Genomic DNA, 14,569 nt, shown 5'->3' with positions numbered 1-14,569 from the left:
GCAGGGGTAATGAGCCTATATCCCCATAAAAACGGCAACGTAACAAGGCATGGGAGACAGTTTCTACCTCCATCAAGCCGCAGGGGCAGACTCGTTCCGCGTATGGTTTACCCTCAGATTTGCCCTGCAGTGAGGCAGGTGGCAGCACGTTGAATCTAGTGAGGGTAAATGACCGTCTGTACTTAGGTATTTGTAATTTTGACAAATAATTTGCTGGGGGGAATCCTCTCCCATTATCTTTTATTGCTGGGTGTTTATTCATCTCGCTCACATGGCATTAAATTATGTAGATAGTTCAACTTTGCATGCTTAATTTGCATAACATATAGCCAGGTTATATACTTTGCAGAATTACGTGGTAGAGCTTATCGTAAAGGTAAAGGGACCCCTGACCATTAGGTCCAGTCGTGACCGACTCTGGGGTTGCGCGCTCATCTCGCATTATTGGTTGAGGGAGCCGGCGTATAGCTTCCAGGTCATGTGGCCAGCATGACAAAGCCGCTTCTGGCAAACCAGAGCAGCACATGGAAACGCCGTTTACCTTCCCGCTGTAGCGGTTCCTATTTATCTAATGTACTTGCATTTTGACGTGCTTTCGAACTGCTAGGTTGGCAGGAGCTGGGACCAAGCAACGGGAGCTCACCCCGTCGTGGGGATTCGAACCGCCGACCTTCTGATCAGCAAGCCCTAGGCTCAGTGGTTTAACTCACAGTGCCACCTGGGTCCCTAAGACCCCTATGATAAGAGCTTATCATAGACGGTATCAAATGAGGCTGCAGTTTTGGGTGGGTGAGCGGTAGTAATCTGTGGGAGAAAGCTGAATGCCCTCCTTGGCCATGTGGGGTGGGCTTGCAATTAGCTGTGGAGCATAGGCAGCTGTCTTATGCTAGATATGTCCACCTATCCCAGAGTTGTCCATGCCGACTGGTAGCACCTCTCCAGTGATACAGGCAGATATCTCTACCATTACCGGCTACTAATCCTTTGTGGGTGGCGCTGTGGTTTAAACCACTGAGCCTTAGGCTTGCCGATCAGAAGGTCAGTGGTTCGAATCCCCACAACGGGGTGAGCGCCTGTTGCTCGGTCCCAGCTCCTGCTAACCTAGCAGTTCGAAAGCACCTCAAAGTGCAAGTAGATAAATAGGTACCGCTCCGGCGGGAAGGTAAAAAGTGTTTCCGTGCGCTGCTCTGGTTTTGCCAGAAGCGGCTTAGTCATGCTGGCCACATGACCTGGAAAAACTGTCTGTGGACAAACGTCAGCTCCCTTTGCCAGTAAAGCGAGATGAGTGCCACAACCCCAGAGTCATTTGTGACTGGACTTAATGGTCAGGGGTCCTTTAATCCCTTTAAACTGGAGATGGCATTGATTGAAGCATCTTCTTCAGATAGTGCTGGTATTTCTTAAGTGCTCTCCAGTTTAAAACAAAAACCGCTCCTGGTGCACGGAAAAATAGCCCAGCCTAGTCAAGAGCCAGTGTGGCATAATAGTTAGGGTGTTGGTCTAGGAACTGGGAGAGCAGGATTTGAATCCCCAGTCAGCCATGAAGCTCACAGGGTGACCTTGGGCCAGTCACCATCTCTTAGCCTAAGCTACCTCACAGGATGTTGTGGGGATGAAATGGGGAGAAGGAGAACCATGTTCACCACCTTGAGATCCTTGAAAGATAAAAGATGATATATAAATGTAATAAATAAAAAACCATACTAGTGATGGTCTAGGGGAGGCATCCCCAAACTGCGGCCCTCCAGATGTTTTGGCCTACAACTCCCATGATCCCTAGCTAACGGGACCAATGGTCGGGGAAGATGGGAATTGTAGTCCAAAACATCTGGAGGGCCGCAGTTAAGTCCAGCATCAGGGCATTAAAAATTCTTCTCATCTGTCTCAGATACAACAAGGAAACGCAGCTTAGATAGCTTCTCATCGGATTCCTGGGTAGACATGGATGACGAATCGTGTGATGTCCACACCCGGGAAGAGAAGGACGACTGTCTGGAAAAAATCCCCAAGGCCTTGGCGGACGGATCGTCTTCTCCCAACAGTATACATTCAGAAGGGAAGGAGGTTTCAGGGAGGAAGCAAAAATCTACAGCCCCCCGCTTCCTCAAAAGGACTTTGTCCAATGAGTCAGAAGAAAGTGTAAAATCAACACCGGCAGACTATCCCAAAACTCCCACGGGCTCCCCAGCTACAGAGGTCTCGGCGAAATGGACTCACCTGACAGAGTTTGAACTGAAGGGTTTGAAAGCCCTTGTTGAAAAACTTGAATCCCTTCCGGAGAATAAGAAATGTATACCTGAAGGCATCGAGGACCCTCAGTCTCTGCTGGAGGATATGAAGGTGTGTAGATGTTTTGCTTCTAAAAATGGTAAGCTCTGTGATGTCAGGAGGCTGTCCAAACAGCCTGCAGTTGGGAATCCATCTGGAGAATGGGTCCTGATTTCTGTGCACTTCACATGCCTTACATAGAAAACCCACAAGGTAGAAGAATGTGTTTGATGTAGTCATGTGGTGATAATCCCAGAGTTCTCTGCTCAGCTTGGTAAAGAGTGAATAGATTGTCTCTCGGAACCAGAAAGGAAGGACTGTTTCAGAACCCAGTGAGGGCCTATCCTACTGATCTTCACATCCAGAAGCAACAATTCCCTGTATGTAGCCATAGGTTCAACAGTTTTCTGCTGCTCTTCTTTCTCTGTGGTGGACAGAAGCCACCTGGGAAAGAGTGAAGTGGAGTGGAACGTCTTCTGTTAATGTTCTCACAGAAAAAGCACTTCATTTGTAGGGGTTCAGAAGCGGCCACTATTTTGGCTTCTTCAATTGCTCTTGCACATAGACCAAAACTAGGAGTAAAGCACATTAAAAGGAGCTGAATGACAAAAAGAAGGGAAGTCTCTGGGTATGTGCCCTGAAGGTAGGGAGTGGGGAGACACACACAACACTTTGGGACTCCTTTCCACTTGAGTGGAATCCTCAAAGCCTCTGGCTAGGGGTGGTAGACCTGCTTTGGATGTGACTTGGTTCTTTTTCAGGTACTATATGTATCTAAGAGTTTAGCTTTTCAAGGTCATATCTTCATGAGTTCAAGTTAGGGTATTGGGAGAACTCTTAACTGCATATCTCAGCCTTGAAAAGTTAAGAACCCACAGAACTGGCTTGTTGCCTGTCTGCTTCTGCATTGGCAAGTGACATCACAGGGATGACCGAGGAGCCACATGTATGCAGCCTTGAGTTCATGACAGAAGAAAGGTGAGATATAAATTTAAGAAAAATAGGAAGGGGGGTGAAGAGAGAGAGGGAGAGATGGAATTGACCCTTCTTCAATTTGCCAAATGCTTCTCTTGCCTGGTTAGTATCCTGAAGGTAATTCTTACTCCTCATAGGCCGTGTTGTTTTTCTAGAAAAATAGGTGCCAGAACTCACATGAACACCTTCCTTGTTCTCTTAGAATGGCAATGGCACCCACCTGAGAGGTGCCGAAAGTGAGTTCCAGCAAGTTCCCCTTGAAAATAGCCCTGCTCATAGGTGATCAGACAAGATAAAAGGAGTTAAGTCAGGGGAACAAAGAATAAATGTGGGCGGCAGTAGTCATTAGGTTTCATTTACATTTTGGGTAAGGATATGTGAGAGGCTTTGTTAGGTTTTGGGAGAGGCCATTCCAGAAGCCCCAAAGAAGTGGTGAGTTTTGAGATGAGGTGGTGGACTCAACCAGCATCAGGTGATGCTGGCTGGGGCTGTCATTAGGGGTGTTGGGAATTGTAGTCCAGCCCTACCTGGAGGGCCTTGGCTTCCCATCCTTGGCCCTAGGAGTGTGTGGAACATGATCCAGGTGAGAGGGGCCTGGGCAATGTTGCTTAGTTTTGAACTGTTGGAATCTGTACCACTGCAGATCTCACAAGGTGGGTCAGGGTTGGTTCTTTGAATGCTCCCACCCACCAGAATCTCCCTGCGCACATGAGCTTTAAGCATTGGAGGTAGGTATCCTTCTGTCACCTCAGTTAGCTAACTGACTAATAACTAATGTGGATCCTTATATTGCTATCAGTCTTTGTGGCATTTTAGAGAGCACCAAAAAGAAGACAGGTCCCTGTCCCAAGGACTTTACAAAAAATGTGGGCCTCGATGAGGGATTTGCAAGGGTAGGATAGAGAAAAGGAGGCACAAGGAAGAAGTTTTATTAACCTTTTCTGCAGACTATCAGGAACGGCAGTGTTTGAGTCAGGATGGTGTGAATTGCAACACAACCCCTAGCTTGATTAAATGGCGAAGCAGCCACCACGCAATGAGCAATTTCCCCCATGTGTGTGGTGCAGTTCTCTTATGGAACTGTATCACACACCCCACTCCAGGTGTTTAAATACTGTACAATAGGAAAACACTTAATGAGGCACTACTACTAGTTGCTCTTAAAACACTTTTAACTTTGATTTAGAAGCTCATGACACGTGTAGGAAGCTGAGGTTTTGCTTTTTGTTGCTCAGGAAAACGAACAGCTTCCTTTCAAAGGGATTTTCTCACTTGATTAGTGGTGGGGGCAGGTGGAAACTGCATGAAGCTGATTCAGCTGTAATAATTTTCAGGGGGGCAGCTGTGTGTTAGCCTGCTGCAGCAGAAATGACAAAGGGTCTTGTGGCACCTTAAAAGACTAACCAATTTATTAAGGCATAAGCTATCATAGGTGACCAGAGTCCTCTCTTGCTTCTGACATATTGTTGTCCGCTAAAGCTAATGCCTTAACGAATTTCTCAATCTTTGTTGATTAAGTTCTCTTTCCCTCAGTGTCAGGCACTTAACGCTGAATGCTAGAAAACGTGGGTTGTGTCTGTGAAAACGAGCTCTGCTGCATGAAAAAGTGTCTATCGTCTGTTTAATTGCCCATGTCCTATTTCCCCCAGACAATATCAATGTTGGTTGCTGCAGTGTAAAGAAGATTGAAGGATGTGGGGTTAGAATTCTCACAATGTGCTTTTTGTGTTCATATCAAGATCCCTTTCCCTGTCTCCATTCTTTCCCTATCTCCTAGCAGCACAATTCTCTACGTGTCTGCTGGTTATCATTAATAGTGCTTACTGCTAGGAAAATGAGCATTATTTATAAAGATATATTTGAAAAAATAAATTCAAGAGGAGTGGCTGTATATTAATCTCTTATAGCACGGCACCTTAGAGACTGAAAACACTTTCATAAACTATAGTCTCCGCCAGCAGGAAATTTACAAGTAAAAAACCTGTTACAGTCAGGTTTATTATAAAGAAATTTAAAGAAATCTTAAGTTGATTTAATCACAGAACTTACTTGGTTAGTCAGTGAGAATCTGCACATGTATTGCATTTGAGAAAAACAGCAGTTTTAAACCAACCTTCCCCAGCTTGGTGCCTGCCAGAAGCTTCGGAGTGTTAGTTTGGTCTAATGGGAGTTGTAGCCCAAAACATCTGGAAGTTTGGGGGAAGACTGTTCTAAAGGAAAAGGCATACTGTAAAAGTAAGGAGCCAAACGATTGCTCCAGTTAAACATGACTGTTTCAGCAATTTAACCCCCCTCTGCTTCTTAGGTTGTAATAAGACATTAGTAGTATCATTCCTGAAAGCTTCCTGAGTGATCTCCACCTCTCATCCACAAAATGAGAATTGTGAGGTGAAGCTTCCACATCTTTATTTCCAAGCTGCGAAGCAGAAAATAACATTTAACTTTTTCACTACATTTTTTCGATTCTCTTCCCTTTGGCAAGTCATGGTGTGCCAGGTCTTTGCACCCACAGCCCTCGGGTTAATTAGCCTCTTTTCTTTTCGAAACAGAACATCCTGAAGGAGCATGCAGACGATGACCAAAATCTTGCCATTTCTGGGGTCCCAGTGGTATCGTGGCCTAAGAAAAACGCAAAGGTAGGGTGTTTGGAGTTGAACTTGTCTAAAAATAGCCATTTCCATGCCTTTTCCTCTCCCCAAACTTTGACACTTCTTGGTAGGGTTGCTCTTGGTAGGAGCCTGGCCAGTAAGTAGTTACTCACCTGGGTAAACACTCAGCCCTTGTAGCTGGGCAGCACTGCTGGTTTTTATCTGGCATCACTTTCAAGGCTGCAGCATTTGCTGGTAGTTGAAGAACACACAAGGGTAGCGTTGTATTCAGATGACCATTCTATAGCAAAAGGGCATGAGAGGACTGTGTCTATTAAGGAGCACTTTCCCAAAGGGTTAGCACAGAGCTTTTCAACCTTTTCAAGTCCATGGCTCCCTTTACCTACTAGGGAGCGGCAGCCCTGTGGGGCTCAGGAGCTCAGTTATGTCACCCCTTGCCTGCAGAGTCGGCCTCTTGCCCTTTTTCAAACACCCTACCTTGTGGAGTGTTCCCTCTGCCTCTTCTCCCCTCCCCTCCCACTGCTGCCATCCTTGATATCTGAGCTACTCCCCACCCCAAAGAGAGGTGCCGCCTCAAACTGCCCCACAGGGGCCTGGGAAGCACCCCCTGGCCAGCCCCAGAGGCACCATTTGCCTGGGGAACTTGTAGCCATGGCTGCTGCAAAAAAACAGCCACACAAACCTTTGGGAAGCAGAGATGTGAGAGGGCATCAGGGGAGGGAGGGAAGGAACGAGGGACAGAGACCAGTGTTGCCTGCAGCACCCCTGACCATTCTTCAAGGAACCACAGGGTGCCATGGGACACTAGTTGAAAACCACTGAGTTAGCGTGTTGCAGCAAAAACAACAAAGTGCCTTACGGTGCCACTACAAATCTCACTGTGACATAAGCTTATGCGGAGTGGGAACTGGTTCATCTGATGTCTGAAGTGTAATGCTCAGTTAGCAGGTACTGGGGAAAATGTAGACGTTAAATGGCAATCAAACTTAAAAAGTGCAATCTCTGACAATTCAGAGTTAAAATGTATGCAAGGTAAGAATCCACAGCAGCAGTGATAGGTGATAACCCAGCCATTTTAGCATTGCTGAGTTAAATGGGACAGGAAGCCATTTTCTCTCTTCAGGCCTACATTTAGTCAAGGCCAGGAATGCTCAGATTATATTATCACCAATCCCTGCCGTTGTGAAGGATCACAAAAGTGACACAGTGGGTGAAGGTTCAGGCATTCTGATGCTGAGTTGATGCTGGGTGAGGTGTCCGGGAGCAGGGGATGTGAGAGCCATTTGACAATATGAGCAATGAATACTTAAAGCAGTTCCTGGTTATTAGAATTTGTGTTCCTTCTAAATTTGTTCCAATATTATGTTGGTGGTCTGCTGATGAGGGAACATGGGCCCCACATTCCTTAGGGGGTGCTTCCTTGTCAGGCTATGTAAAAGCTTATTAAATCAACTGATTTTGAGAGGATTTGTCCAATGACATTGAACCAAAATTAGATTTTAAACCTTTGATTTAGATGCGTATATAGGCCAACTTTTTACGTAGTTCATCAGTTTCAGCTGACTGGATCACATCCACACCATTCAAACACTTGGCTTTCCCCAAAGAATCTGCGTACAGAGCTACAGTTCTGAGCACCCTTAAGAAACTGGAGTTCCCAAGACTCTTGCAGGAAGTCATGTGATTTAAATGTGACCCTGTTGGTTTGTACAACACAAACAGATCATTTAAAAATTAAGTGCAACTGACAGAATAATTTTGGGCCAAGAGAGAAGCTAAGGAACCATAATTTTCAAATTGGAAAGTGGGAAGGGTACAGTTTAATGATTTTGTGGGTTACTCTCAAGGAGAATCATGTCAGAGAAATTTTTGTTGGGGTGCCTTGTCTGGTTTTCCCATAACCATTTCCACCCACTCGCTGATCACGCTCCGTGTGTAAGCTGCCACAAAGAGTTGCTTCTCAGAGAAGACAAAATAAAAAAATCCTTCCAGTAGCACCTTAGAGACCAACTAAGTTTGTCATAGGTATGAGCTTTCGTGTGCATGCACACTTCTTCAGATACACTGAAGAAGTGTGCATGCACACGAAAGCTCATACCTATGACAAACTTAGTTGGTCTCTAAGGTGCTACTTGGAAGGATTTTTTTTTTAATTTTGTTTTGACTGCGTCAGACCAACACGTCTACCTACCTGTAACTAGTTCTCAGAGAAGAGCTAGCCATTCCTTCTGCCATGTATTGTAAAAACTGGAGGAACTTGTTTGGAGGGGGGGGGGCGGAGGTGTTGTTGAGTATATCAGTAAATCTGTTCAAGAGGCAGGATACACCTTGCTCATTAAGGAGAGGGGCTTGCTTCCACTTCTTCCTCTCTCATAAGAGAATCGGTGCCGACCAAATGGTTTAAGCAGAGGCGAGACTGCATGACCATGGCTGCCTGCTTGCTTAATTTCAGGAAAATGAGGCCAGCTTAAGTGGAAAGTGCATGTAGAGCACAGCAGCTAAGTGTGAGACGTTTGGGCTGGAAAAATGCTAGTCCAACTACTTGAGTGGCTTCTGATCAGTTACTGTTTTCTTAGTCTAAATATGCTGCAATACAGGGCTAACGGTGGCCTACCTTACAAAGCTGTTGCAAGGGTTATGAAAATATTTAAAGTGCTGTGAATGTAGATTGTAGGGCCCTCAGGGCAGAGACTGGCCCTTTTATCTCCTACCTCATAGGTGTTTAAACTGAGTTTGGATGGCCATCTGTCCTGTATGATGTTGAGATCTCAGCGGGTTGAGCTAGAGATAACCCTTGGGGTACCTTCAAACTTTACGATGATTCCATGATTCTGCTGGTTGACTGAAAAGTAAGCCTGGCTAAGTTTGATGGGGGTTACTCTGAAGTAAGTGTACTGTTGTTGGTTTTTGTTTTTAAGCACAGATAAAGCTAATTCCTTTCTGACCTTAGTGTGCTACACCCACTTACATAGCAGAAGTCTTACCAACTTACTATTAGATTGTTTCCCCCCCCCTCCCCAAGACACATGTACTCAGGAAAAGATTTTTTAAAAAAGATTTACAGTATTTTCATCTAATGAAATACTGCTGCTTCCAATTGTTCTGGAAACCATCTAGAGGGGGAACATTCTTTAAAAAAAACCAGGAAAGATAAGGAGGAAGCGTGAGGTGGAGGAGGGACAGCCCAGCTTCAGGATGTTGTTGTTTTTTTGGGGGGGTGTCCACCTAAAATGAAGTCCTATTGACCCCAAGATAAAGATGCGAACCTCCCCCCTCCCCCTGGCAGCCAATGGCGAGGCTCCCCCTGCGAGCCCCGGCCTTCTCGGCCTGCCATTGGCCCGGCTTGCGGGGGCCAGCCCCTTCCTGGTTCGGCCTCATGCATATGCATGAGTTCCCTCCCTCCGTGTGGCGAGCGAGAGGCGAGGCGAGCCGAGTGGCGGCGGCTCCCCGCCATGCCCGCCTCCCGCCCCTCCTGCTGCCTGGGCCCGCCATGAGAGGAGGAGGATGGCCATGTCGGTGAGCCCCGACGAGGACGACTACGACGACTCGGAGCGGGAGCCCGAGCACGACCAGGTCGGGGGAGGGGGAGCGGGAGGGGGCGGCTTCTTAAAGGCAAAGTTTGAAGAGGGAGGGGGCTTTCCAAGAACGCCGAGTGTCCCTCTGTGGAAGATGCAAGGGAGGGGGAGGGCGTCGTCTGAGGGGGGGGGAGAGACAATGTAGCCCCAGAGAAGCCCTGCCTGCATCCCCCTCCGCCCCTCCCCCGCCCCTTGCCAGAAGGAAGCCTCCAAACGGGGGAGGGGGCGGGGAGCATCCCTCCTTGTGTCAGCATAAAGCAAGGGGGGAGGGGCTTTTGTGCTCCAAGAAACGGCTCCTCGGGAACTTCATCTTGGTTCTTGCCCCCCTTGTTGAAAGAAAGGAGAGGAGGTCAGAAAGAGGTGTATTTTAAACCCCACACACCCATTGTTGGTGTAGCTTTGAAATTGACATTTTATGCAGACTTTTGCTAATAGAAAGGTTTGTTGATTGAGCTGGTGGGGGGGGGGGAGGACGTAGATCCCAGGTGCTGTTTTATATGGATGAGGTGAGCCTGTGGGGGGAGTGTGAATGGATCTGAGCTGCTCCATATAAAAGGGCTTCCATTCAGCTCTGGGACTAATCCTGTCCCAAGTGCTGGCTTGGGTTTACAAAACAAAACAGCAGCTCCTGGCACTTAAAAGTTAACAAATGTCTTTGTGGTATGAAGTTTTGCAGACTGCAAGCCTACTGCTTTTGAGTCCATCATATTAAGGGTGTGAACCCAGGAACAAGGCACATTGAACATAGTTGGGTTTACTTATGATTAAACATGCATAGGCTGAGCACAGTGTACCTTGCTGCGTTATTCACATTTATGCATAAGCAAGTTGCACTGATTTCAGCAAACTTTACTCTGGCAAGGATTGCTGCCCATTTACTTGGACAGCCTGATCTTATGCATGGACTGTAATTCTCTGCACACTTTCTCAGGAACAAGGCACTCTGAACACAGTGGAGTTTGCTTCCAAATAAACCTGCTGTAACATCTAGGCCCAGAAATTCTCACATCACTGTAAACATCGTTTTAAATTGTCACAGTACCTGCTGTTGCGTATTGAAGACTAATGGCATATGGCCTTGAACAATTTTGAATTGCTCTGTGTTTATGTAATTTACCACACCTATTAACAACAGCTCTCGGTGTGGCTTACCACACATATTAATTGATATAAGACCAGTGCTAAAACAACAAAGTAAAATAGCAATAGAAATAATAAAATCAGTCGCTTCAACAAAAAGCCACCAAATGTCCTGGCAATTAACAAGGTTTCTACTTTGCAACTAAACACCATTAAGGTGCATGTGGCAAAGGAGTGTGAGGAGGGAGTTTCAGGGATGAGAAGCTGCCACCATGCAGACCCTGTCACTGGTAACCACAAAGTTCTAGGTCTCAAGTGAATAATGTGGCAGCCAGGGTTTACATGCTGATTGACAGCTGAAATTGGAAGTGAGTGTTTTTAGCAACATAGAAGATCAGGCCGCCTGTGCAGTGGATGGATTTGACACTTTTAATAAGCTGGTTAGAAGACTTGCCTTCGTTCTATATCAGGCATCCCCAAACTTCGGCCCTCCAGATGTTTTGGACTACAATTCCCATCTTCCCCAACCACTGGTCCTGCTAGCTAGGGATCATGGGCCAAAACATCTGGAGGGCCGCAGTTTGGGGGTGTCTGTTCTATATAATCATCATCATCTGTTTTAAATGTGTTGTGAAATTGTACAGTACAGTATAGCTCTTCTTGAACTACTCCCAAAAATTCAACGTCTTACCCCACACCAGGACATCTTTCTAAACAGTTCTTATTACAGTACTGTAATAGCAAAAGAAATTCTAAATTGTTGCTTCAGATGGTCATGAGAGGGGGGGTGAAAACATGTGGTTAATGAACTGATCATTAAATCAGTGTTTTTCAACCACTGTTCCGCGGCACACTAGTGTGCCGCGAGAGAATTACTTTATATATAGTCAATATAGGCACAGTTAAGTTTTTTTAACATTTTCTAATGGTGGTGTGCCTCGTGATTTTTTTCATGAAACCAGTGTGCCTTTGCCCAAAAAAGGTTGAAAAACACTGCATTAAATAATACAGAGCATGTGTTATAGCGGGTTTATTTTGCTCCATTGTAGACCTACTTCAGAAATATGAAAGAAGCACAGGGGCTGCTGTGTGTGTGCGTGTGTGTGTGTGTGTGTGCGCGCGCATATAGACACTTTCAGACACTTCAGGCATTGCAGGGGATTGGACTAGATGACCCTTGGGGTCCTTTCCAACTCTACAATTCTGTGATACAGCTAATTCACACATGACATAGTCAGATCTAGGTCTAGATTAGAGTAAATTGAAGGGAAACCTTCGCTTGCAAATCTGCATTATGTGTACTGTGGAGTCAGACCATTGGTCTGGCTAGTTCAGTGCTGTCCAGGGTGTCTGATGGGGGCCTTTCCCAGCCCTACCTGGGAGATTGAGCTCATGCAAAGAAGCATCTGCTCTCCCACTGAGCTATGGCCGCTGCCTTTCTTACTTGCTGCAGTTGCTTACCCAATGTACAGTGAGTAGCAGTCATAGTCAGCTACTGTGCAATGTATGAATAGGCTGCTCTTATGCTGTGTTAACATAGGTTTTACATCTTTCTTTTCATCTTTCTTTTACATCTTTCTTTACATCTTTTTTCCCCTTCCTGCTGGGCGCCATTGCTCCAATTCTGTTTGTTGCCTTGGCTAATGGCCTGTGGTATTTACCTTACTTCTGTAACAATGATTAGTCGCAGTTTTAAAATAACTGCCTGGGGCTTCCCTGAAAGAGGAACACTCTTTCACTTAATAAAATAAAACTTTAACGGCTCATTTTATGTCATGTACCCAAAAGTGCAATTCTGTGCATGTTTACACAGAAGTAAGTCCCTCTGTGTTCAGTGGCGCTTACTTCCAAGTAAGTGTGTCTTGAATAGAAGTTCTAATCTAAATAATAAAGAGACTTGTGTAACACCTTTAACCTGGGGTCCAGTTCATCAGAAGCAAGTATAATCCTCATCTGGCAGGTATTTGGGAAGAATGTTGGAAGTTAAATGGCAACAGAATGCTACAACTATGGCCTGACAATTCTGTTGGAGCTCAGTAAGAAAGGCGACCCTTCCCAACAGTTGTAACTGGTAATGCCTTTAAATTCAGTTGCCTACCAGGACACGCAACTTGGCTTAGGATGGCTGTAAAGGGAAATTCCAGTGTGAAATTGCTGGATTACATTTTCCAAGAAGTTCAGTTTTGAATAGAGATGATGGTTTCCTCTACCTTTACAGGTGTTAATATACCAAGAAATGGTAAGATGCTTGGGCCATCACCAATTACTGCCATTGTGAAAGGTCACTGTTTTAATGTTGCCTGCGTTTAGCTGTAGCCACAGACCATGCTACCATTGGCCACCTAGCTCCTACATTCCCCCCCCCCCCCGTACCTGCCAACTGAGGATTCTGCATCCCACGAAAGCTTAAGCCAGACTTCACATGTTTTCCCCTCCTGGAAATAGGAGTCTCTAAATGTCAGTTGCTGGCCTGTATGATGTCTAGTGCCTTTTGTGTCAGTCTGGAACTGGGTGCTTAGACTGCTGAGACTCATGGCCTAACCTGCCTTGCAGGGATGTGGCAACAATAAAAGCGGGCAGAGAGGCATGCAAGCTGCTCTGAGTGATTTTAAGAAAAGGCTGGATAAAGAGGTGTAGAATCACGAACCATAGTTTGCATGATGCGAGTGTAATTTTACCCACTTCACTAAAAGATTGTATGAGTACTGAAAAGTCCTCTCACCCCACAGTGATCCTTTACTCTCAATTAACAATTAAAGGCTTGGGCAAACAAACAAAAAAAGTGGTGCTTAAAAGCAAAGATGGTGCCTGGAGTCCTTCTATAAATGGGGAACCACCCCTGAGAATACCTGTTTTTGTGCTGCTGCTGCTGCCACCCTCTGCACCTCTCTCGGAAGAGGCACCCAGAGAAGGGTCTCAGGATGATAAGGTTCATATGGGACGAGGTGGCCCCTGAAATATTGAGTCCCTGAGCTGCATAAAGCATTGTAGGTCAAAACCTGCACTTTGAGTTGAGTTGGGAAATTAATTCCGTGCAGTCATGCCAGAACTCGACCCAAATCTTGGTTTAAATGGCAACACTGGTGGACCTTCGCAGGGTTTGAGGACTCCAGAAGATTCTGCAGGATGCCTTGTTCTGGTGCCTGGCCTTAAGTAAGCCAATTCCTTGCAGCCTCTGTCCCTGCATCTACAAACTAGGGATAATGATTAGAATATGATTATCCTTGCTCATAAGAAATAGGGTATGGGAAATACTTGGAATGTTGCTCTTTAAACATTGCCGTTGCTTGCCATTCCCAGAACCGGGCCGTTGGGAGACCCAAAGGAAAATTGGGCCCTGCTTCAGCCGTGAAGCTCGCGGCAAACCGGACAACTGCAGGAGCACGCCGGAGGAGGACGCGATGTCGCAAGTGCGAGGCCTGCCTGCGCACAGAGTGTGGCGAGTGTCACTTCTGCAAGGACATGAAGAAGTTTGGTGGGCCTGGCAGGATGAAGCAGTCATGCATTATGAGGCAGTGCATTGCGGTAAGCCTATTGCCTGATCGTCTTGTGCAATGATTGAGAATCACCTTTGGGTGACAAGCCTGGAAATGTTTTGGCAAAATTGGTGCTCACAGACCACAAATGATGAAACTAGGAGGCAGGCTAGTACAAATGCAGGGAAATTGTTGTTGTTGTTATTTACATAATAAAAAATTTACAGATTTTTAAAAAGTGCTAGAAATAGAAAAAATAGTTAAAAAACAATTAAATAGTGATAGAATTAGAACTATCCTTATCTATCTATTAAAACCATACAAATAACAACAATTAAAATGCACCACACCAGCCCTTTCATTAGAAGCAATCAGTTCCCCAAACCTCTTGGAACAAAAAAGTCTTCACCTGTTGGAAGGACGACAAGAAGGAGGGAGCCAGTCTGCCTTCTTCAGGGAGGGGTTCCAGAGTCTGGAGCAGTCACCAAGAAGGCCCTCTCCCACATCCCCACCAAGTGTGCCTATTCAGGTGGCCCAGGGCAGGTTCATATGGGGAAAGATAACCTGGACCTAAGCTGCATAAGGG

The 14,569-nt window shown here is 45.9% G+C and overlaps 1 protein-coding gene across 4 annotated transcripts in view; it reads left to right on the top strand.

Moving 5' to 3' along the window:
• The window catches only part of KDM2B (lysine demethylase 2B), a 91,204-nt gene that overhangs the window by 58,409 nt on the left and 18,226 nt on the right, over positions 1-14,569 (top strand). For all 4 annotated transcript variants that reach the window (XM_060269258.1, XM_060269259.1, XM_060269261.1 and 1 more), the window contains 3 exons: positions 1,889-2,340; positions 5,793-5,879; positions 13,808-14,032. In XM_060269258.1, coding sequence (XP_060125241.1) covers positions 1,889-2,340; positions 5,793-5,879; positions 13,808-14,032 — 764 coding nt within the window. The remainder of the gene's footprint in view (positions 1-1,888; positions 2,341-5,792; positions 5,880-13,807; positions 14,033-14,569) is intronic.

This window comes from Zootoca vivipara, chromosome 17 (assembly GCF_963506605.1).
Source record: "Zootoca vivipara chromosome 17, rZooViv1.1, whole genome shotgun sequence".
Taxonomy (NCBI): domain Eukaryota; kingdom Metazoa; phylum Chordata; class Lepidosauria; order Squamata; family Lacertidae; genus Zootoca; species Zootoca vivipara.
The sequence above is the reverse complement of the archived record's forward strand: the minus strand, read 5'-3'. Positions and strand labels throughout refer to the sequence as shown.